The sequence below is a fragment of the Callithrix jacchus genome, chromosome 11 (assembly GCF_049354715.1).
Source record: "Callithrix jacchus isolate 240 chromosome 11, calJac240_pri, whole genome shotgun sequence".
In the NCBI taxonomy this organism is placed as follows: Eukaryota; Metazoa; Chordata; class Mammalia; order Primates; family Cebidae; genus Callithrix; species Callithrix jacchus.
The window spans coordinates 85,526,508-85,552,317 of NC_133512.1; the positions used below are offsets into that span (position 1 = coordinate 85,526,508).

At 36.5% G+C, this 25,810-nt stretch overlaps 1 protein-coding gene across 2 annotated transcripts in view; it reads left to right on the top strand.

Annotated features, from left to right (window-relative positions):
- Positions 1–24,524, top strand: part of MDFIC (MyoD family inhibitor domain containing) — an 88,814-nt gene extending 64,290 nt beyond the window's left edge. For both annotated transcript variants that reach the window (XM_009002727.5, XM_035254186.3), the window contains exon 5: positions 21,278–24,524. In XM_009002727.5, coding sequence (XP_009000975.1) covers positions 21,278–21,525 — 248 coding nt within the window. In that variant the 3' untranslated portion in view covers positions 21,526–24,524. The remainder of the gene's footprint in view (positions 1–21,277) is intronic.
- The last annotated feature ends 1,286 nt before the right edge of the window (positions 24,525–25,810 follow it).

A 25,810-nucleotide genomic window follows, 5' to 3' on the forward strand; every position in this document is an offset into this window, starting at 1 on the left:
AAATCTGGGTAGACCTAGAAGAGCAGTCAGATATGTATTATTCTGAGCATGGCTGTCATTAACATTTTAGTTCAATTAGTTGGGAAATTGAATAGAGATTAGGAAATTAGGAGGAATAGCAGAATGTCATTTGGAGATGATCATGAGTGGAGTTTAGATCTGTTCAGTTTCGTGAGATTATATACAATTTAAGAGAAGAGTTCCAAAATGCATTTGAAAATATACAACTGGAGCTGGAGAGAAGGAATTAGAGGCAAACATACTTGTTTATATTTGTTCTCAGACATAATTTGACTATGAATCTGGATGAGTTTTTTAAAGTAGAGATTTAAAAGAAAAGGTCAGATGGCTGAGAACTGAGTGACTCAGGGATCATTGGAGGCCAGCCAGTTTGGTGGGATGGGAGTGTGGGTTCAGCTTGTGTGTTTGGGAGACAATCCCATGGAAAGTTCAGATTTTTCTCCAGAGGTAATATCAGATAGACAGTAAGTCAGAGTCAGGCCATACTGATAAGATAGCGTAGGGTAGAGGTCACAGTGCAAAAAGAAGAGGAAGATTATCTGGCTAAGAGGAAACAAGAAAGGTGAGAGGAGAGACAGACTGTAGAGAATGATATCATGAGGCAGAAAAAGAATTTTTTAAGAAGAGGAAGAGAACTGTATCAAGGTACTTCAGATATTGATGACAGGTTCGGTAAGATGAGTACTGAAATATTTCTGTTGGTTGTGACAACATGGGCATCATTTGGTGACTTTATTAAGAGTTGTTTTCGTGGAGAAGCCACAGTGATGTGGGTTGTGGAATGTGAAAACAGTTCTCGAAAGGCCAAAATTCAGGACAGAAGTGCAAGTCCAGAAGGGTTGTTTGTTTGGTTTGTATTATTTTGCTTTAAGATGGGAACAATTTCAGTATGTTTACATTTGGATGGAAAAGATCCAGGGAGAAGAAACATTTGAAGATATGAGAAGGCAATAATGATACCTTCTTGACAAGCCAGCATATACTGTCTTTAGCGTTTAGATCTAGAGTTTAATACACTGAACTAAATAAATGCATTTACACTGTCAAAACAAGAGAATTGAGCAACCAGAGAAGCATTTACTGCATTGTTAACCTCAATGGCTCTGCTCTGTATGGGTTATGTGATTGATTACTTTTAGAAGACTTCTGAGTAATCTCTATGGAATGATTTGGGATGAGGACATGTAACCTTTGATAATTAAAAAGCCTTTCTCAAATCACTACTCCTACCTCACTGCATGAACATTCATTGAATTTGAATGGAGGGCATTGATAGGGCCTTATGGTTCTGAGTTCCAAATTTCTGACTTTTGTGTTTTGGACCACTGATTGATGAAAATATATAGCATCTTACACTTTATGTTCATAAGGCTCTTAATTGAATTTAATCATAGCTTTTACACATAGTATAAGGAGTAAAACAAGCATAGCTAAGCAAACAGTGTAAGAGATGAAAAGATAAGTAAAGAAACCACTGCTTAATCCAGACAAATGGGAAACAGTAGGTTAATTTTAAAATATATTTAAAGTAAATTTATGCTTTAGTATGACCTACTCATTACTGAATTACTATCACAAACAAAAGCTTGAAAAGGTTAAGGCTTAATCTATAATAAATTGGAGTTTCGATTAATTGTGATAGTCTTTTACACAGTGATTCTGATCATTTTTGATCACATGGGCTTCTTTGAGAATCTGACAAGGGTTATTATTTCTCCCCACAAAGTTTTAAAGACAGGCAACAAGATCCTGTTAGCATTGTGCTATTCTTGAAGGTAACTCAATAGATTGGATAATTTAAGTTCTAAAATCAAACATCTTTAAGAACTGACCAGATAATGAGGTGCCTAATGAGCCATTGTAACATTTTTGATTTTGAAGTAGGAAACCTGCATCAGGCTATGAGCAGATGGCTGACATGATCTGACTTACCATTTTTAGACACCACTTTGCCTTTTGTGCTCAGAGTAGATTACAGGTACACAAGGTCCAAAACATGGAGACCTGCCATGACACAATTACTGTGCTTCACATGGGAGTTGGTAGGATTGCTTTGGGGTGACAGTGGTGGTGATGAGATGTTGTTGCATTTGGATGTATTTTGAAGGCAGAACAAGATTTGCTGAAGAATGAGATTTTGGTGTGAAAGACAAGGATTAAGGATGACTCCCAAGTTTCTGGGCCTGAGCAGTTAAAAGTATGGAATGGCCATCAACTGAGATGAGAAGACTATAGGAATAATGGTGTTTGGTTCATGGAGGAAGGTCATGTTTGGTTTTGAATATATTGAATTTGAAATGCCCATTATATGTACAAGTGGTGATGTGGAGGAGGTGATTGGATAAGGGAGTCTGGAGTTGAAAGGAAATATCTACAGCTTAAGATATGTTTTGTGAGTTTTCAAGGTGCAGAAGGTACAGTGGATGAGATTGCTGCCAACTGGGGCTCTCAACCCTGGCATCTGGATATTTGGAGAAAGAGCTTTAGGGAAAAGGGAATAGGAAATGAAATACAAATCAGCAATTTTGATTCATTTGGAATGGAATAGGTCCAAGGTGCCAGCATACTTTAGAAGCTTCTTATATGATTCTCATTTGAATGTAGGATTAAGAACTCTTGCCCTGATATAGATAAAGTGTAGAAAGACTCCAAAAACTGAGCCCTGGGCCATTATGCAGATGGTAGGAAATGAAGAGAAGCCATGAAATAAGTGAGGATGAATAGCCAGTGATGGAGAAGGGATAAAGAGTGGCAGCTTAGAAACCAAATGAAGGAAGTATCTTAAAACAGAGGGAGTGATCATGTGTCAGAAGCAACTGAGAAGTCCAGTAAGATGAATGAGACATGACCACTGAAATAGTCGTGTGAGAGTGACTGGTGACCTTCATACTTTTGGTGTTGTGATGGGGATAGAGTCTGATTGAGGTGGCTTCCAGAGAAAATGAGAAAATGAAAATGGAAAATGGAAAATCTAGATTAGTTTTATCAAGGGATTTTCCAACAGGGGAATAAGTAAAAAGGCTGGGATATAAAGTGAATGTTTTTAAAAATGGGTTATATGGTTTAGTGCTATTGGTAATGTGCTAATAGAGGAGACATTGATGATGCAGGACTATGATGTTCTTGAGAAGGTGAGAGGGGAGGAGATTCATTACAAAGTACCCTGCGGTATTGTAGGTAGGGGTGTGTGTGTGTGTGTGTGTGTGTGTGTGTGTGTGTGTGTTTTATCCCTCTCAAATTTTAAAGAAAGAGTCACCGAGGGCAGTGGCGGTGGCTCAAGACCCAGAAAAGAGAATGGCTTGAGATTAGGAGTTCAAGACCAGTTTGGACCTCATCTCTACAGGAAAGAAAAAAAAAAAATAGCCAGGCATGTTGCTGCATGCCTGTGGTCCTAGCTACTTAGGAGGCTGGGATGGGAGCATCGCTTGAGTCCAGGAGTCTGAGGCTGTGGTGCACTATGGTCATGCCACTGCGCTCCAGCTTGGGCAACAGAGTGTGAAGCGTGACCCAGCATATAAACAGAAAAAAAAAAGAAAGAAAGAAAGAGAAAATAAAAAGAAAAGCCCCATGTCATTTGTTTAACTGGAGCTCTTTCAAATGACCAATAGGATATGGCATAGTTGATTTACACGTTTTGGAGACTTTCCACCTAAGAAAATATTTATTTTATCAATTGGGATGATGAAAAATACACTCAAAGTTTCCATTCATTTTATAAGGACTTCAAAAAATTATTTCTTAGTTACAATAATAGCACTAGACACTCCATAATACTACGATTCAGAGGAGGAAGTTTTTGGGAAAAGATACAGATTGTGCAGGATGTTGTAAATTTTCTGACAAAAACTGTCTAATGACTCATGAGTGTCTTGTAGTTAAGAGTATACATAGAGAAAAATAGTATCAGAGTATTATTCATTGAATATAACTTTCAACTTCAGTTACTTATGATAACCACCTATACTAAAACCTTATCTCAGGTGTTCATGGTAAATAAATTTTTTTTTTTTAATTTTTCATTTTGCTTTAGCCTAAACTTTAGCTAAAATATTTTACCTCTTGGAAAAATGAGTTGCATTGTTGAGAGTGGAAGAGTGAGCATATTTAAATCAGCTGAACTAAAGAAATATACCGATGTGTAATACATGCCTTAATTCATGTCCATGACATGTGGTCTACGCTTTGGAAATCTGGAGAGTAGAGAACATTCTAAATTTTAAGCTTAGCTAGATTATATTTATATTCTTTGACTTTAACTGGAACTACTTCTTATGATACTACATTTTATATATTTTATATTTTTGTTATTGCCTTGGGTACCTTTATAATTACCTGTTTCCCCCCCCAAATTTCTTACTATATTCTTTCCATTCTCTTTTGTGTGCTTCCACCTCTATGTTTATAGACTTAAAAGATCTGTTGTTTGCCTGGCTGAATTGACACCAACATGTTTAAGAATAGAGTACGCTAATATTGGGGAAAATTAATTTTGAACATGAAGTTTTTAAAAAAGAAAAGATTTCGAAGGAATAGGAACAAAAGGGCCCACTCATGTCTGGGGGTATGACTGTTTTATGTCTAGTAAGAGGAGCGTCTATCTTTGCGGATCTAGCCTGCTGCTTCCAGAGTTTTGGTGATCTCATTTTGCTTGTTACTCTAAAGTACACCTTCCATATCTCTGTCTGATTGTCTCTGTCCCCCATGTCTCTTCCTCATCTTTCCTTCCTCTCTTCTCTCATTTCTTTTTTCCATACTTTCTCTCCTTCCCCTTCCCTTACCTGTTTCATTTGCATATTTTATATGATTTTATTTCATTATTGATTGCAATTTACAGAAATCCAAATGGCAGTGATTAATGATGTTTTCCATAATAATATTTTATTATTTTTTTCAGATAGTTTTATTCTTAGCTTGTATGTTTGTGAGTTTGGGTACATAGCTTAAAAGAAAGACTTCCAAAAATCTCCATTGAACAACCAGAATTTTTAACAATGATTTTTTTAAGTTAATTTCTCATAGCATTTCAATTTATTATTATTCTTTCAAAATGCATACTTACTTAGCTATTTGCTGCTTTTTAAAAAAATTGCATTCCAAGATGACTCCCAAAACTAATTGAAGCAACATAGAAATATTAGCTTCTTTTAGAAATACTTTTACTTTTTAAATTACTTATGTTGTTAAACTATTATATATAGTTTGGAGATTTGTTTATAATTAATAGGTGTAATTCTCAACTGATACATTGTAAAATGGTATAGAAGGAAGCTCATAGTTTAAAGCTGACATATTTCTTAAGACCTCTTGCAAGGGGAATTTTTTAAATATAGAAGGTTTAAGTTGAATATACCAGGAAGGTATAGGGAAGATTCACTTATGAACCTCCAGCTCAGGGGTCCTTAGCATTGAGGGAGGGTCCAATGCTAAGTCTGAGATAACCAACTTATTTTTACTAACTTCTAAACTTTAAATTAAATTTAGTATGTCTCTCACTTATACATATAGGCAATAAACTTCAGTGGCACTCATAGTACCTGTGGCTTTGTTGATAACATTTTTGTATATTAAAGTTTTGCAGAAATTAGGAAATATTATTTATGCCAATCACTACTTTAAAATTATAGTAGTTATCAGATAACTGCTAGAACTTGTTATTAATGTGTTTAAAAAGAAGCACATATTCCAAAAAAAAAGCAGTATATATTTATTCTACCTTAACTCTAATATTATCAACTATAGTCACTGGGCCACATAACACTTCCTTCAACTATGTGCCACACATAGCATGGTGGTCCCATAGATTATAACACTGTTTTCACTGTACCTTTTCTATGTTTCCATATACAAATACTTACCACTGTGTTGCAGTCGCCTACAGTACTTAGTACACTAATATGCTGAACAACTTTGTAGCCTGGGAGTGATAGGCTATCTATATAGCCTAGGTATGTGGTGGACTGTACCATCTAGATTTGTGTAAGTGCACTCCGATGTTCATACAATGATGAAATCACCTAATGACCCCTTCCTCAGAATGTGTCCCTGTATTTTAACATAATTTGTTTCCTTCAAAATCCTGTGTATTCTATTTTCTGGATTTAAAAATACTTTATCTCCATGGCACACCACAGAAAACTAAAAATGCCTGCTCTTGCCCCTTGGATTCCAAAGCATTCTTTGTAGTAAAAGTAATTTATTTTGTAACATACTCATTTTATAAATTTGCATTTCTGTATGTAATTTTTATGATGCAGAGAACACAGATTTTTTAATAGCTTCTTTTTGCTTATATTAAATTGAAATGATAATAAAGGACATATTCGATTTTTCACCTTAAAAAACTATGTTAAATATTAAATTCCTAAGTGACTTGTTTTCACGTTTGCATTTTAATGTCATGCTTTTACCAATGCATAGTCAGCAATGCCAGGATACAGAAGAATGGAGAAAATAAAATTCTTGGGTTTTGTATGGCACAATTTAGATAGTCTTAATTTAAATTTCCATAAATAAGTGCAAGAGAAAACAGAGGAAGTGCTTCGAAGTCAACAACCTGGTGACACATGTTTTTCAGGGTTTCCAGGCAAATCTTCCCATGGGACTTTAATTGATATGCAACATAGTGTGGCCTCAGGCCCCCTTCCAAGCACAGGACCCTGGTAATCTGTACCAGCTTTCCTTCCTCTTATACACTTGACTAAAGGGAAAAATGGAAGGTGGTAGGCATCCTCTCCAGTGGATGTAGGAGGCAATTAGAAGAATAAAATTGAATAATTATTAAGTAGTTTGCTCAAGGATGTTAATCATTCTATCCACTTTGAAGGAGAAAAACTATTTTCACAAATAAATAGTAGTTGTCTCTTAGAAGACTGAGAAATCCAGGAGTTTGGGGTAAATGTGAAGATAATTGAAAGAAAAGAGCAAAATGGATTAATATATTAGTTTTCCAAAGAAATATTAAACCTGCCTAAATTTCCACTGTAACTTCTCTTGGGAAATCAAACTGGAGGAACTGGACCTCTTGGGGAATAATATCACCATAACATAACAAAATTTGAGGTTGACACTAGAAGTTGAAGTTGTTTTTTTTTTTTTTTCGTGATAATTATGCCCAGGGAAGGATGCAGAAATTGCGTTTTGGAATGACAGAAGAGTAGTTATTTTAGAAAGAACATTTTAACATCTGTGGCAGATATCTCCTAGAAAATGTGTTCTGTGGAGTGACAGGAAGTTAAAATCAAAAGCCGTCATTACCTTAGGCCATAAAACTGAATTGCATCGAGTCAACAGGTGTTTATTAAGTGTCTGCTGCATGTCCAGGCCAGTCTGCTGGAGTCTGTAGAGAAGTCCTGTTTTATTTTTTGATCAAGTGCCCTTGATTTTTTTTTTTCCTATTGCTTTTAAAAATTACACTCTTAGTCAGAAATAAGTATGAACCTACTGGCTCTTGAATTCTAATTAACCATGAAAAAACATATATGTATGTGGATAGATATGTTTAAAGCTGGCCTCCCGGCTGGGCACATTGACTCACACCTGTAATTCCAGCACTTTGGGAGGCTGAGACGGGTGGATCACCTGAGGTCAGGAGTTTGAGACCAGCCTGGCCAACATGGCAAAAATCCCATCTCTACTAAAATTACAAAAATTAGCCAGTTTTGGTGGCACATGCCTGTAATTGCAGCAGCTTGGGAGGTTGAGGCAGAAGAATTGCTTGAGTCCAGAAGGTGGAGTGTGCAGTGAGCCAAGATTGCACCACTGCACTCCAGCCTGGACAACAGAGTGAGACTGTCTCAAAAAAAAAAAAAAAAAAAAAAGGCTCTCTTATGCTATTTTTCCCCGTTATTCAGAGTTGTATTTCCTGGTGAAATGTCTAACTTACTTTTGACCCTGTCATTCTGGCATACCTACCTTTCAGAAGCAAAAATCTGGATTATCTGTCTTTTCAACTCCTGTCTGACTAGGGAGCTAAACACTCCTGAAGAAACCGTGATGACCATAAATATCACTATCACTACACATGTGTGATCTCAGGTCTCAACCAGAGCCTCAGAATCCCTCCACAGTACTTCAGTGTGTCCCAAATTCCTGCAACAAATCATTCTCAAGCACTGACTCTGTGGCAGATAAGTGCCACACTCTTCTAGGTACAGTTCAGGGACACAGCAGTGAACTACAAAGACAAGCAGACCTGCCCTCTCCCATTTTTCACCATGACCATCCCATTTTGGTGCCATTCTCTTTAAAGAAGCTCTCAGCAACTTTCCCTCACTCTCCAGGGGGAGAGGAGGCCATCCGGCTTTTCCGCAGGATCTCCACCCTGGGCCCTGCCTATAAACTTACCTAATTCTGAGCCTGTTTTTACCCTCCACTCAAAGGAGGAGAGACGGCTCTTCCTGTTGCAGCACACATCCCATCACGCCCGTCTTTGCATACACTCACTCCACTGAGTAGCCGTTTCTGCATTCTGTTTGAACTTTCTGCTGGAGAATAGTTAACGTATGTAAGTCTTTCCTATCTAAAAATGCATGTGTGGCGAGTGTGTGTATGTGTGAGTATATGTAAGTCTTTCCTATCTAAAAATGCATGCGTGGCCAGTGTGTGTATGTGTGAGTGTATCTCTTCATGGACTCTGCATCCTTGGTTTTCTCCTCCTCTTTACACATAGATGTCTTTGAAAGCTAGCTGCATGTGTGGTCTCTGTTCCTTCACTTTTCAGTCACTCCTCATGGCACTGCTATTCATGTCTAGACCTAACACATCACTAAAATTTCTCTGGCCACAGTGCCTGATACAGCCCCCTTGAAATTTTATCTCACACTTCCATGGCACCTCCCTTTCCTAGAGTTTCTACTTCCCATGTTTACTCCTCTGTCTCCTTTGCCAGCTCCTCCCTTTCTTAAATGCTTTTGTTACCTTGAATCTCTTGTCACTGAGTGCATCGTCCCTGGGCAGCTGAATAAGCCCATTCACTGTGACAGTTTCAGCCACCTTTCACTTGCTAGCCCAGGTCTACTTTCCAAGCTCTGGATCATGGTCTGCAGCTAACTCTTGAACATCTCCATTTGAGTATCCCCAGACTTAACAAGTCTCACACTCAACATAATTCAAATCAAACTGTTTTTCCTCCTGGATTTCTTCCTTAGTAAATGGCCTCAGAAACCAGGGAGTCGTGCTTGACTCTTCTCATCACTGCTTCATTCAAGGTCTTAACAACTCATGGTAATCCTACTTTCTTCCTATTTCCTCAAAGGCATCCTGCCTGATCCCACTGACACTATATTATCACTGCATGCCATTCCTGCTTCCTCATTTCTGATGCGGAAAATTGAAGATATTTTATGGAGCCAGTGGCATCTCTAAAACTGTCTTCTTGCCCCTGTGTCTTTGCATAACTTCCCTACTGGTTGGAACGATCTTTACTTTTATTTCACCTAACATATGCTTCTTTAAGACATAGCTGAGGAATCCCCCTTACTTCCTCCTCTACCCTATGCTCTCTTCTCTCCTTCCAGAGCTCCATCTTACAAATCTGAATTGGATATTGGATATTCCATCCATTTGTACCTCCAGTTTTTCATCTGTAAAATAGGGCTAATAATAGCATTTATCTTACGCAATTTTTCTAAGAGTTTAGTGAGTAAATATTTATAAACTACTTGCAGCAATGCCTGGAATACAGTAAGCACTATATAAAATGTTGCTAAATAAAAATTTTTAAAAATACAATAAAATATGGAGACATTTTCTCTTGGTGATGAGAATAGCCCTTGGAATCACATAGATCTAAATTTGAATCCCAGAGCTCCCCTTAGTAGCTTTGTACCTCAAGCCACTATATAAAGATTTTGAAAATCAGGTTTCTCATCTGTAAAATGAGACAAATGTTCACCTTATGAGATTGTCTGTGATGCAGCGGCAATGCCTGTGAGTCACTTACTGTGTAAGCACTCCTTGCTCATAATTTACTCCAGCCAGGCACCATGGCTCACGCCTATAATCCTAGTAGCTCATGCCTGTAATCCAGCACTTATGGAGGCCGAGGCGAAAGGATAGCCTGAACTCAAGGAGTTGAAGAACTGCCTGGGCAATATAGTGAGAAGCTGTTCTCCACAAAGAGAAAAGACAAAAAGGACAAAAACGAAACAAGTGTAACTCATTACTTACTCTACCAGCAGGATGTAGAATAAGTTACCACAACAGTTACCACACTATATTGTAACTATATTTTTATTTACCTACACTTTATGTTCCTTAACATTTGTCTGTGAAGTTTGGGCAGAATCTGACATGTAATCAAATGCTCAATGAAGATTTGTTGAATGAACATTTAACCATGAAGGTATTGTCTCTGGGCTCCTATGCTGGTTAGGAATGAAGAGTGTATTTATTCTACTTTCTTCCACTTCCTATAAACTCACTGCTTTCAGAGTCTTCTGTGGCTAATTCCATGTGCCTCTGATGTCCTTGATGGACCAGAGTATACAGGTTACACTTTGATCATTGGCCATTATTTTTATGATGCCTACTTTCTAGGCCCACATTCAGTATCTACAACAAGGCAGGCAAGGCCTTGTCTCTGTGATTTCTGCACAGTATGGATATTTGCTCCCGGAGCATAGCCAACTTGAATCAACTTGTATTCAGCATTAAATAACTTTCCATTCTGTTTTGAATATTGCATTAAACCTAGTAATGGCCCTGTTCAAGGCCATGTGCTAGATTTAACTATCTATTGGTTATAGAAAATGGATTGTATCTTCTTAGAACTTCAGAGCTTGAAACAAACAGCATTTTCCGTTTACTTGTATGTGTATCGACAACAAGTGGAATGACCTGTTAGAGATACTCACTCAGCCAAGTAGTGGCAGAGCCAAGACCAGAAAGCTGGTTTTAATTTTCCAGCATCACAAGCCTCATAAATAGGCTAATACTTGGCTTTCTTTGCCACTTGTGAAGTTGGAAGGGTGATTATTAATTGAAATACCTTTGTTTTTGTGCTATTATGTTGTGTACGTGTTGCTAATAGTCTCATTTAAACTAAACAAACAGCAGTAACAACCACAGACACTTACAGCCCTTTCTTTTTGTAGTTCTGGCATTAGCTTGCCTAAATGGTACTAGTGGGTAATGAGCTGTGACAGGAATAACTCAGTTGGAGGGTGGCTCGGATGACACGCAGGGAATGGGGAAGCACCTCAGGAAGAGGATTTTAATTTGATCTTATTTTCCCCAGTAATTCGTAATAATACACTAGACCACAACATTCTTATTGCATGAGAAAACTAGGTTTATCTGTTTTTGGCAGTTTTAGAGAACACTTGCAAACAACATGTTCATAGATTGTTTTTGGCTCCGGAATTGTTTGTACACTAAATTAAGGCAGAGGTATTTATACCTTATAATTTCAATGTCATACTGTCCTCCTCACCTGAGGCTTGCAACAGTGCCTTAAAAAAAATCAAATGTTATTAATAGATAGCATGAGTGGAGACGGAGGGATGTGGAAAGAGTAACAATGCCATCATTGATTCACAAATTAATTCCATAAATAATAGGATTTACCTCCTGTGCACTGCTTTGAAATGTGCTTTGGTGTCTCAATTCTCTGCAACATTTCACTCTGCTTGCTTCGCTTCATCTTGCGTGGCCTGTCTGTTAGACCGCTGTGCCTCTTTGGTTGGGGCCTGTCTCTTCTGTCAGGGATGGGGAGTGCATCCTGGGCCTTCTCAGGCAAGGCTCCTCCTGCCTGTGTGAGGTCTCCACCTCCCACTGGGGATGCTGCCCCTACCTCCAGGGGTCCTGCTGGAACAGTCACTGTTGGGGACCTCTCAGCCCTTTGGATTGCAAAAGTGCCCTTTGGATTCTTGCTGAGCCCTGGCTGGTCAAGTGCCTGGAGAATTGTCATGTATGATCCTAGTCCTGTGAATATTGTCAGCATCAGTCAGCCTTCTTTTAGTGTGTTGGTTTCCTCCCATACTGCCATAAAGATCTTATGTCCTAGGTGACCTGGCCAACCCTGTGCATCTCTGTAACAGGCTAATATCAGTGACTGAAACATTGAATATGACCAGGGTGTTATTTTACTCATCATGATCACCATCATCAGCAGCAGCACCTTTTACAGAATCGCCCAAGGGGCACATTATGGTTTAAGTTTTGTAGACAAGACAAAACTGGTTTATTTCTATTTATAACTTGCACAGTGTATAAGCCAAAGACAAATAAAAAGAAGTGAAGCTGAAATGTGAATTGTGAAATAAACACATTTGGGAAAATAAAAATGGGAAATATATTAAGTATTTGGAAGAGTTTTTTTAGATTATTTTTATTCCAATGTGCATTTTCATTAAAATCAGGATTTTTACTTGCTTGTATTTTTGTCCTAGCTGTAAGTGGTATTGTTACCAACTTGAGTGAACTGTCGGATGTTGATCCTTTCTAGGAAAATTTGTTTAAGATCTAAAGTAGATTTTATTATCCAAAAATTACATTCAACTTTGTTATTATTTACACTTGTTATATTAGAAATATTTCAACTGGTCAGCTCAAAATAGCACTGAATAGGTTCAAGTAAAGTATACTTTTACTGTTTTTGCTTTCTAGCTTCCAGAAAAAATAAATAGATAATAACTAAAATATGAAAAGATAGGTTATTATTTTTAAATCTTCTGCTGTAGCCAAACACAAGGTTAATTCTTGCTGGGCAGATTTATGCTCTACTCCTCTGCAAATTCTGTTTCTTAGAGTTGTCTTCTTGGTTCGTTCTTTCTTTGAGCTGTGGTCAGAGCCTTTTACAAACCTCCTTTGGTTAATATAGAATCGCCTTATGTTAGTGTGATAATCAGAGTAAATGGAACATAGGTAGGTGGAGAGGCGTGGTTTTGCTAGAATAGGTAATTTGCTATTATCGTCACTGTTGTCACAGTAATAATATTTAGTAAGCACTTAAATGTTAAATCCTTTATTGAGCACTTAATATGCGGTATCTCTTTTAATCTTCATCATAAACCTATGAGGACAGTAATGTTGTTACCAGCTATTAAGTTTGTGATCTTAAAATGTAGAGATTTGGTAAGTGAATGTAAATATTATTTGCACCATTGATATTTTCTAGCCTTTCTTTCCCTCCTTGTGCCCCAAACTGACCTTTTAGGTAAAAAATTTTAAGTAAGAACTTCTAATAACTAAACTTTTATCCCTCTTCAGAGTTCTGTGTTAAGCTTTTAGGAATCAAAATATTTTCTGAGATCTATCTAGTGTGTGTGTGTACATGTATATATATATTTCCTGGACTTTGTTTTGCTTTTGAGTCAGGGTCTCTCTCTGTCACCCAGGCTGGGGTGCAGTGATTATGGCTCACTGCAGCCTTGACCTCCTGGGGCTCAGGTGATCTTTCTACCTTAGCACCTCCCCCACCCCCGTCACCGCATCCAGTTTAAGCCCCTACCTCCTCCCCCAAGTAGTGTGATTTGTGATCACACTGAGCAAATTTTTGTTTTTTGTGTTTTTGGTAGAGACAGAATTTTGTCACACTGCCCAGGCTAGTCTCAAACTCCTGGGCTCAAGGGATCCACTTGCCTCGGGATTATAGGCATGAACTACCTCACCTCAGCTTAATTTACTAGACTTTGTAAAATCCATGTCTTTAGAAAGGACTACTTGACCAATGCTAGAGTTAAGTCATGATCAACAATTACTGGATTCAATCTCTCTCAGAGTTTCACATATTAATGAATCAGATCAGGCAATGGGGTAAATAAATAAGAGAAAAAAAAATCTGTGCTATCTACTTGCTGCCGTTTAAAATACAAAAGCACCTCCCATAGGATGGAGATGGATTCTAGGATTTGCTCATGTGGTAGGAAGCTGATTGTGGAGTCACCTTGTGGGGTGTGGGAGGACAGTGCTGTTTTTTCCTAGGTCCTTTGACTTTGTTGAGAGGAAAGATAATAGTAAAGATTATTGTTCAATTTCCCAAAATACGGTTTTCTTTGTCCTGCAGTGGAAAACGTAGCTTTTCTCTTTCTTTTTACCTCCTGACCCATCTCACTTTGTTCCCCACTAGGAAAATGTTGATTGGATTCTGGCAAAGATGCATGGCCTCTCGGGAGAGTCTTGGGCCAGAGCGTTCTGTGTAGGAGGCTCACTTTAGGCCAATTTATTCAGGCAGCAGGTCAGACTAGGGCTGTTGGCCAGAAGCGCTGTGTGTCCTAAGTCTTGGAGACATGAGCTACTTGGAGCTGAGCTACCGTGTGGTATTAGTAAACATTTCCCGCCCCCACACACACTTGAGGAGCAGAACTCCCCAGAGATGTCTGTGTCTCGTCCCTCACAGCTGGGTTTTCACAGAGGCTAGATGCTCACTTAGCTATCTCAGCTGTGATTCAGGATAACCACAACCCGCTTCTCGCTTGCTTTTTGTATTGAGAAAGAACAGTTGCAGTAAAGCAATATCTAGGAAGAGGAATGCCTTCACTTAGACTTCTGCACAGAGTCTTTGTTATACCACCACTAGGCAGATGATAGTCATTGCAGCTAAAGAATGGGGAGCAACTGGGGGTGCTCTGTGGCTTTGATGTTAAAGCTACAGAGTCAGGTTTGACCTGAAAGCAATAAACATAACTCTGATTGCTTCTGTTCTAATCCCAGGTCTTTGCTTGGCATATTACTGGCCTGTTAAATGCTAATAAACCTTTGTTTCTCAGCATGTAGTTTACATGATGTAGACCTGATTAAGAAAGTATTTTCAAGCCTCTTATTTCATAGGAAACTTTATTAGAGATAAGATAAGACCCATTCAAATAGCATTCTCTTAGAAATGCTTTGTGGGTTATTCTTAGAATTCTCTGCTGTCTGTCCTTTCCTGTACTCCACTTTAGCTCTTTGGTATCTCTGTTCCAAGAAATTCAGAGCACCTGTCATACCACATCTTAAGAAGAGGAAATGAAAGAGATAGAAGAGGCTTGTTTAGAGGAGAGCTGAGTTAACTGTATAAATAGTTTTCGGTTGACTCAATCAGGTTTCCTTCCACTTTAATTAACTGCATTCCTCATATTCCCTAGTGTAATTTGGCCACATACTGATCAGGTATCAGTATCAATTGGGATAATTTCATTATAAAGTGACTTGTTTTTACAAAAGCTGATCTTCAGTCTCATTTTAAGTAGCACAAAGTTCTTGGGAACAGTCACAGACATTTTCACCAGATTTCTAAGATGCTATTTAAGTAGGTTCCAGTTGTTACCTAAATGGTGTTGAGGAGCTACAAGTTCTCTAGATAATAGGTCAGCTGCCTGGGTGTAACACTGATGACCTTTTGTAGGACTCAAAAATTGTGTTTGGGGTTGTGTCTTCAGTAATTCATAACAGCTCGTGTGCTTTGTTTTGCTTTGAAATCAAACATGGTAAAGATTTCCTTTTATGCTCTCCTCTTAGCTACTTGGCTTCTTCAATGCGACTTTATTTTCCTAAATTTACAGTAGCTGTCAGTCTTGCGCTGAGTTCTCCTCTAAGTACACTAAATTGTGCAATTCTTACTTGGCCCCGTTTTGCACAGCAGTCTTTCCCAGAACCCCATGGGCTTCTCAGAGGTTAAACACTTTTGGCAAAAACTGTAAATAATGATGGAATAAAACAATAAAAACTGAAATCTCAAGAACAGGGGGTAAAGATGAATCCTGACTACAAGCCACATGAATGCAGAGGACCCATTATTGTAAAAAAAAAAAAAAAATGTGTTTCTCTATTCAAGGCTTCTTAAGTTGATAATTCTTATCATCTTCTCTTTGCCTCAAATAAAACCACCATTATTGTGCCTTTTATGATTCTTGATACCTGTTGGCAGTGTCAGAGATGCAAACTATAACAACTGTTTCTTCTTAATTTACTTTAACCTTTTCATTACCCTGAATCACAGTCAAACTATGACTTAAAAATGGAAGGTTACAAATAGAAGGGTTTTCTAAGAGGTCCCACCAAAAAAAAAAAATCGTTTTTGGCAAGGAATAACAATCAGAGTATTTAAAGATTTGGTAGAAGTTAAGGGACCTTTTTTCGTTGATTTTTTTGGTTGTCATTTCTAGATATTTCTTTACTTAAAAAATACAGAATATGAACGTGTTTGTGGTAGATACTTCTGTAGATACATCTTGCTTAATATCTCTATGATCTTGTAAATGCATTTTGGTTTGTGGCTTCTTTAGATGCCTGTTAATAGATTTGGTTTTTCAGCGTAATCCAAAGTGCTTTTCTAGTAAATTATAAAGGACTTAGGTTTTAAAACAATGTCTCCATTTTGTAAGTTTTAATATTTACATTAAGAGCAACATATGGAACTCTTGATCATGTAAGTACAGACCTTCATTTTTATGTTTTAGATTTATAGATTGGTTTCTTTTGGTTGAGACATAATCTCTCTCCACACTGCCTTCTCTCTTATGTCTATTTTAACAATGCAACTGGCAGTTTATTAATTCATCAACTTAGTGATGACTTTGTTTTTACATATTGAAGGGTAACATTTACTGTCAACTTTTTATTAAAACTAAAATTTAGAGTAATTTTTAAAAAAGAAAAGGAACATGGACCAAGGCTAAAAACAGACTGACGAACAAAACAAATCAGCAGACAGTTTTGAATTTGTAACTCTTCTTCCCCCAAGGAACATCAACCCAGGGTTAGAAGTGACCCACTCCTGTAGCATCAGCATAGCTTACAGGCTGAGAGCATAGTCTCAGGAGGTTAACTGCCTGGGTCCTGGTTCTTGTTCTGCTACTTACTACTCCCTCTATGACCTTGGAAAATTTTCGTAAATTTTCTGTGAATCAGTCTCTGCCCTGGTAAAATAGGCATAAAACCAGCATGACTTCTTAGGAGTATTATTAGAATTAATCAATATTTATAAAACCTTAAAAGAGTGTTTAGTACAAAGTAAGTGCGTAAATTTTTTTCAAAAAATGAAAAATTGATGAAAACATCTCTACTTTTAAGGTAATATGTTTCTCAGTTTTGAAAACTGCAAATAAATACTTTTCCTGCATTAATGCTAGAGCTCCTGTTCTAGTAAAGCAACCACTTATATTGATTAGTTATAGAAACCAGGTTTTGTTGAAGAAGATAAGTTAGAAAAGGAGTATTTGATCTATTTAGGGCTAAGAACATAAAAAACAATTTTGTCTACTAAAAGTAAAATGCCACTTTAACAGGCAAATTAATTTATAGATCTTGTTTACTAAAGTAAGAGTTAGGAGAGGTTCATTTTTTGGCTTAAGGCTTTTAAATTCTTCATGACATGTGTCATTGTGGTCTACAATCTAGAAGAAGTATTAATTCTCAAATGAATATATCCTATGGGAGGCAACAAGTGGTTTCATTTGGAATGTCACTCCCATCCCTCTTCATCCTCAGGGCTTTGGTCTCACACCAATCACATCCAATCTCTCTCTCCTAATTTCTTACTGCTTTCTTCCCCCTTTCTGTCATTGGCATGGCTGAATTCCTTGTTTTGAATCAGACACTAAAATTTTTTATTTCATTCTGCTATCAAATCTTTTTAACACCTCTTCTTTTTGCTGATTATCAGATTTTTCTATCTGCCACTTGACTTCCTCAGCTATGTAATCCCATAACTCCAGTGTTATCAAACAAGATTTAATTTGACTTTCCCTTCCTCACCTTAAACTCTCAGAGTTCAAAAGTTAACTTATCTCCCTCTTGTTAGTTTGTTTTAAGTAAGACAAGTCACATTCTGAGAGAAGACAAGACAATCATATTTAACCAAGGACCAGTATCTTGAATTTATGAAAAACCTTTACAAATCAGCGACAAAAAGGAATCAACCCAATATAAAAGTGAGGGAAAAATATGAACATGCTGAACACCCACATCAAAGAAGGGGAAACATGAATGGCCAACGAACATGAAAAAATGTCCAAACCTTTTAGGAAACAAGGAAAAGCGAAATAAAACCACCAGAGATGCAGTTTCATGAACACAACTTGTACATGTTAAATTGTGACAGTTTCAAAGATTGGTGAGAATGTGGAGAAATTAGCACTCTCATACTTAGTTTGAGGGAGTAAATTTTGGAGCAACAACTTTTGGAAAAAAATTGGCATTATCTAATAAGATTAAAGATGTGGAAGCCTGTGACCCAACATCCTACTGCTGGTTATTTAGCATGTATGTTGGGAGACTTGCATAAGATTGTTTCAAACAGCAATGTTAGGAAGACCAAAAACATTGGCGATGACCAAAATATTTATAAATAGTATAATGGGGCTGAGTGCAGTGGTTTATGCCTGTAATCCCAGCACTTTGGGAGGCCAAAGCAGGTGGATTACCTGAGGTCAAGAGTTTGAGATCAGCCTGTCCAACATGGTGAAAGCCCATCTCTACTAAAAATAGAAAAAAATAGCCAGGTGTGGTGGCGGGCACCTGTAGTCAGCTACTTGGGAGGCTAAGGCAGGAAAGTTGTTTGAACATGGGAAGTGGAGGTTTCTGTGAGCCAAGATCGCACCACTTCACTGCAGCCGGGGTAAGACTCTGTCCTGAAAAAAAAAAATAGTAGAATGGATAAATCAATCATGGTATATTAAATCAGTTGGATACTAGGCACCTGGAAAGTGAGTGAACTACAGCTGTGTGAATCAAAAAAGATAAATCTCAAACACATGATATTGAGCAGAAGATGCTACTCACAGAATTCACATAGTTTCCAATCTGATACATTTTTTAGGGATGTGTACACATGTACTGCTGTGAAAAATACAATGAAAAGCCAGGGAAAGATCACTTAACATTTAAGAGAGTAATTACTTCTCTGGAGAGGAAGTTGCATTCAGGAAGGGACCAAAGGAGGCTTCAAAAATATTGTAACCTTCTATTTCTAAGGCTGGATGAGACATTCTTTCCCCTTTAAAATAGATAGATCTATTATATGTAGTTCTATGTCGATAAATTTTATGATTAGTATAAAAATAATTTACATACTCAATAACTACTCTTAGCCTTTTAAAAACATTCGGTTAAAGGTTCTTCAGTGTCAGGTGGGTTTTTGTTGAATCCATCTCAGTCTTGATATTTAAGCATTGCATAGTGGAACAGAAAGTTAAGGTCTCAGTGAAATATTGTTGGACTTAGATAATAGGGATATTCACTTGAAGGTACATTGAATAAAACTGGCATGCTGCCAGTTAAATTCTATCTTCTGAGTAATAATGAAGCTAGCTCTTTATAATATCTCAAATATTTTACAAATCATGATGATAATGTAATTCTGAAAAAGCTTAACTGAACAGAGTCATATAAGACAGATGCTGGGATGAAAGCACAGAAACAGTGTTGATAGAGGAAAACCACAGACAGTATCTAGAAATCCAGAACATTGTAAGGCCATGGGCCTTCATCCATGTAGGTTGATTTTAGAGTTCCCCAGAAATGACTGGTTACTATCAGATACCAACATGAGGGAAGATGGAGAGAACTGAAAACTCTCGCAACTCTGTTTTTGTTTTTGTTTTCCCAATTGCTGCATCGTATGTAAGCGTGGGATGACACTAAAAAGAAAGGAAAGATCAGTGTGTCCTTTTAGCCTTTAATTCTACAAACACAAACTCTGAAGTTTTTCTTTTGTGTTCTTCTCTGATTCTTCCTCCTTTTCATGATCTGGCAGGCGGAGTGTATGTCTTTGTGCTTCCATATTTTCTCCTTTCATCCTCTGCATTCTGTACAGTTAGAGACTGCAGAGAAACAGAAGGGTGTTGAAGGGGTTAGGGAGTTTATGACAGGATGGTTAGGGATAGGCCTGTAGAATTAAGAGACTGCCTTAGGTACGCTGGTGAGTTTTTTGTTTTGTTTTGTTTTTTCCTTACCTGAAGCATTTGTAGGCAAGGAATTTGTAGTATAGAAATTCTGTCAGTTCACATCTGCATGCAGTTATACGGCATTGTATAGAGAAGAGCATGCTTTTTTATAATAGCATGGCTGCCAAGCAACAACCTGCTTTTCTTTCCTTCATCTTTGGTTTTCCCAGTTTGCTGACACTCCATCCAAGACACTTAATTTTAATACAAAATATAGAAACACAAAGGACATGTGACAAGGGGAAGAGGATAGGGATTGTTGTGTCTTATCGCTATTGTAGTGGAATCTTCTTATTAAAACTTGCATTAAACAAAATACAAAAACAAAACAAACAAACAAAAAAGAAACCCACACAAGATAACCCAGAATTCATCCTGGTGAAAATTCACAACTATTTCTGATATCAGACAAGTGTCTTGTAACATTGGTTTTAAATAATATTATTACATGTGTTAAAGTTGTCTAGAAATAGAAATTTCTTTCCATTACTCCTCTTGCCCCAGAATTGTAAAGTAATAGACGTTAGAACATTAGAATCTAAACTTATTAAATTGTAATCTGTTTGATTTCTCACTGTGTTTATCAGTTTATGAAGTTTAGTGAACAGTGTTGTGTAGAGAGGCACTATTAGAGATGTCTCAGGAGATAACGGGGATGTTAAAGTCCTTGGCCACCAAAGGAAGTGGAAAAGTGATGTGACTGTGTCATATTCACATTTGCTAAGGCACAAATTCCTTTGTTAGAAGTAGGTAGAAGAACTATTCTAGAAACAATAGTTGGACCCAACCAGAGAGTCTCACTGTTCTTATTTAATTTTTTGTGAAATAAAAAATCTAAAACCATGAAATTGAGTCAATTGTATTGGAAAGTGAAGTCTTAATGGATTCTGGTTTAACTATCAAATTGATTTTTTAATAATATATCAAATATTTCATATTTAAATTTGTTCTTTTCCAATTTTAGAGCAGGTAGGTGAAGCAATTGAAGAAATTTCTATTTCTGGAGGATTTTAATAACTATAATGCTATTGTTTTAGCACAATGTTGTAAATAACAATAAGATATAGAAAGATGGGTAAGAAGCATAGAGAAGTGGTATCTAGGACCAAGGGCCATTGCACAGTTTGTGAGAGTAATAATCTAACACATGTGCACACACATGTGTACACACATTCCTTTTTTTTTCTTCAAATGAAGTATCTACTTCTAAAGATCACTCATCCAGAGTTTCACTTAAGCTCCTTTATGAGTTTCTAGCTCACAAAGCAAACTTCATTTGGGTCATGGATAACTTAACTATTTTGCTCAATTCTTATTGAGTCTGTTGATAACATGTATTTTGTGTTCCTCCTCTTTCTCACTATGTGGTCTCCTCACCACTGAAAATGAAGATTGTTGTGTCCACTGTATCCTGGCATGCTTGTTCTGCGAATTCCTGACCCTCTGCAATATTGTCCTGGGACAAGCGTCGTGTGGCATCTGCACCTCAGAAGCCTGCTGCTGTTGCTGTGGGGACGAGATGGGGGATGACTGTAACTGCCCTTGTGATATGGACTGTGGCATCATGGATGCCTGTTGTGAATCATCAGACTGCTTGGAAATCTGTATGGAATGCTGTGGAATTTGTTTTCCTTCATAAATATTTATCTTTTGTTTGTGTTAAAACTGGAGAGTGTTTAAAAATTTTACTTTTTGGGGGAAGAAAAGCACATGGTAAGATTCTCATGAAACAATGTGGTATTTGCACTGTTAACTCATTATTGTAAGTAATCGCTTTTTACTTTAACCAAATATACATGGTTTAATATGTGAAATTTTAACTACTTTAGTTTTATAAACTTCTTCTATGTTACAATAACTTAGGGACATTTTGACACTCCCCTCCCAAAATGTTCAATGTCTTCTCCTTTTTACTGATATTTCTGTTTCTTCTAACTATTCTTAGGACCCCTTTGCTCCAAATAGATTATTTTTCTGTGGGTATTTAAACCAGGCAGTTTATTTTGATGTGTATCTGTTCATGATTAAAAGTAAGCAGTCTTTTTTTTAAAAGAAACTTTAGAACCCACATAATAGTTGGGAAACAATGTTGATCTCTCTGCCTTACCTTCTCCATTCGTTCAACAGACGCTGAATGCCTACTGTGTAGACTCTGTGCTTCAGGTTGTGGGGACGGATACAGTTTCACTCCTGTCCACAGGAACATGAGATTTACCAGACTAAGGAGATCTGAACGATACCAGAAGGCATACTGAAGTGAGAATTTTAAGAGAAATAAACTCAAAAGGCTGTCGGAATACACAGAAAATTGCTACTAGAATATTCAGGAAGGCTTCAGGGAGGATGTGTATTGAGGACTCTCTTAGGATGAGTTATTCATCTGTTATTTAAATGAATTATTTAGATTTTTGACAAAGTTTTAGGTGGACACCCTAAACTGTGTGTGCCCTTAACCAGTTAAAAGAACAATGCCTTCTGCATACCTTTTTGTTATTTGCAGGAATATAGCTTTTTAGAAAAGCTATCAAGTTTTAATTAACTAAAAACATGCATTTTCTTACACATAACTTAAACATTATCATACTTTTTGATGAAAACATAATGCCTTAGTAAAATAGCTCTATCTAATAAAGAAGATTGATTACTCTGACACATTACATTTGAATTAGGAAAGTTTTAATATTAAAATCCTAGTGTCCTGAGTTATTCAGAGGCTTTCTTTTATTTTGAGAGCTTTAGGTCTTTTGGGATGAGAGCGTTTTGGTTGTTTGCTCTGGTTTGTTTCTTAAGCAGTACTATTTTTTGTAAACACAGATAAATGCAAACCATTCTTTTCAATGCAGAAGAAATCTAGACATCCACTACTATGACCAAATTTCTGTGTTACAATTTTATGTTAAATTAAACTAATATGGCAGGTTATAATAATCCTTAAGTGTAAAGAAATAAGTCAATTACAAGACTAATTATACAGTTATTGAGATGTGGAGACTGTGTGGCTTAGATGAAAGGGAGAGTAAATGTTCATACTATGCACTCTCCTACTCAGTTTGATCTCTCTAAAATTGTAGTTTGGTTTGCTTTAATACACGTCTTTGTAGAAATTTTGAAAGTATGCTTTGGGATTAATAATTATTTTTAATTTTTCTGGCTGAATATCAAATTAATAGTAACAACAGAGGCATATTTTTAGGAAGCCTTCAGCAAACCTAGCCTTTTAAGAGACGTTTTTAAGCTAAAGAATGAGAATATCACCTGTGGGTTTTCCTTTGAGATGAAACCTAGTTTTTAGCTATATCATTACTTAAAGGGCTTAAAAAGGAAAAAGTTAGCAAACTTTTGAATGTTTATTTTATTGCTATTTACACATACATACACACATTAAAAAAACCTTTAAATTTTTGGATCTAAATAGAATTCTAGTAAACAGCTCTCTTCATTTTTCTCCTCTAAAGAACTTCTTTCATTTGTTAAATAAAATATAAGGAAATCTTTGAGCTATTTTACAGTAACTAGAATCTAATTATTTACATATACCCCAAATTAACTTATGCTCATATCTTAGGATGTGAGAATATCATGTTTATGGACACATAAAACCTTCTAATGACCTGGAATTGTTAGAATATTTGAGATTTTATATGCAAAGTGTTTCAACCAAGTGACTTGTCTAATATTTAAACATATATTGTCACAATTTGTGATGAAGATAATAGCACATTTGGAATAATGTTTCTCCATGACAAAGAATGTTAGTGGATACCAGAATTTTATTTTTGTATTTATGTTCATAGTACTTTTCCTTTTGTCTACTCCAGTCAGTCATTCCATAAAGCATCTTGTATAATTAAAAGGAAAACAGAAAAAGGAAAAGTAGGCAAATGTGAAAATAGTTTCAATATATTTTAGGATTTCTTTATGTAAAATGTTTTGTTGAACTATATGGCTATTATGACTAAGTGCTAGAATTTATAGTTATAGTTGGTGTCCTTTTAAATGTGGAAAAGCTTTTTAAAATATTTTAAAACTGGACTTGTATTATCTTGAATACACTATTTTGAAAATTTTTAAAAATAACTTCTTTATTTTGCTTTAGCATATATTTATATGTGATTGACATATTAACTTACATTTGAGAGAATTCAACCATAAATTAAAATGTAAAGGTTTCTTTATCCTGTTACATGCATGTTTGAAGATTTCCTAGCCTTCTTATGTAAATTACATAACTCAAGCTCATAAATGAACTATGAAAGATATCAATCAGTTTATGGTGTAAACTACCATTGACATATGATTTCAAAACATAGTGTTCTTTTAAAATTTCATGGCTGGGCACTGTGGCTCATGCCTGTAATCTGTAATCTCAGCACTTTGGGAGGCTGAGGCAGGCGGATGACAAGGTCAGGAGATCAAGACCATTCAGGCCAACATGGTGAAACCCTGTATCTACTAATATACAAAAAATTAGCTGGGTGTGGTGGTGCACACCTCTAGTCCCAGCTACTTGAGAGGCTGAGACAGGGGAATGGCTTGAACCTGGGAGGCGGAGGTTGCTGTGAGCCGAGATTGCACCACTGTACTCCAGCCTGGCGACCCCATCTCAATAAATAAATAAATAAATAATATGTCAAAGTACACATTTTTTACATCGTTTTAGTAAATTAATTTTATTTATTTACTTTGTAGCTACATGGATTTAGAAAAACTAAGGTAATTTTACAATATATGCCAAGATTAAAATGTTTGAACATCTACGAAATTGAGTCTTAGATTTAACGAATTTCACACGAAAGTAAATCATCTGAAGAATTTCCATCTAGAGCTTGTAGTGGCACAATTTTTGTAAATGTTTCGCAGTTAGCATCTAACTAAAACAATACAGTATGACTTTATTTAGGAGAAGGCTTTTTATTTAGAAAATTACTTTTGCATTTTTACAGTGCATCAGCTGTATCCATTTTCCTCACCTGGATACTCAAGTGTTATCTGAGCAGATCAACGAGTAACCAAGACAACCTTATGTAATAACTTTCTATTCTTTATCCATACAAATTCTATCAGTGCCCTAGATTCTAATGCTGTAAACATCAAACGTCACTGCCTAACATAAATAAGACTCAAGCCCAGAGACTCTATATCTTGCCTTCTTGAGTGCTAGTTAAATGCTTAGATTTACCTAACTGCCTAATGAACAAGGCTATTTATTAATAAGATTATTTTTAAATTATTCAAAACCTTTATGCCCCTTCCAATTACTTGTGATTTGTAGGCCTGATTGCTGCATCTAATCTGACAGGTGAGATAAAATTTCATCAAATACTATAATACCCATTTTTTTCTTTTACACTAATGCAGCAGAGCATATTATTTTTGTTTTAAACAATGGTTAATATATTAACAGGGTTTCTTTCACACTTACTATTTATAGTTTCTATAATCAAGCATTGGATATTAAAACAGAATCCTTTCAGCCCTTCATTTCCATATGCCCCTATAATAAATTACAGTAAGTGTTTTCTTTGTGCTTGGATTGGTACTAGGAACCTCAAGAAAGTCACATAACCCTAAATAAGTTTCAATCAGGAAGAAATTTGGCACCTCTCATGAGAAAACAGTTCCTACAGTGAAGCTGCCAGTATTTACTTCCTTATTTAAGATTACTTTTAGAGTTTGCTTAAAATGGAAGAAGTAGTGGAGAGGGGATACTACTGTAATGCAGCCCTAACATGGAGGGTAGGTTTTGCAAAAACTATCACTGGGGACTAAATCTTCTACATACATTGCAAAATTCTCAGTGGACAATGACTGCTCCTTTTAAAGCACTGCAACTCAAGATATCATATTTATGATGAAATTTTAATGAAGACAATCGACAATCAGGAAGTGAAATAAAGTCACAGCTGAACCCCCACATGGAAAGC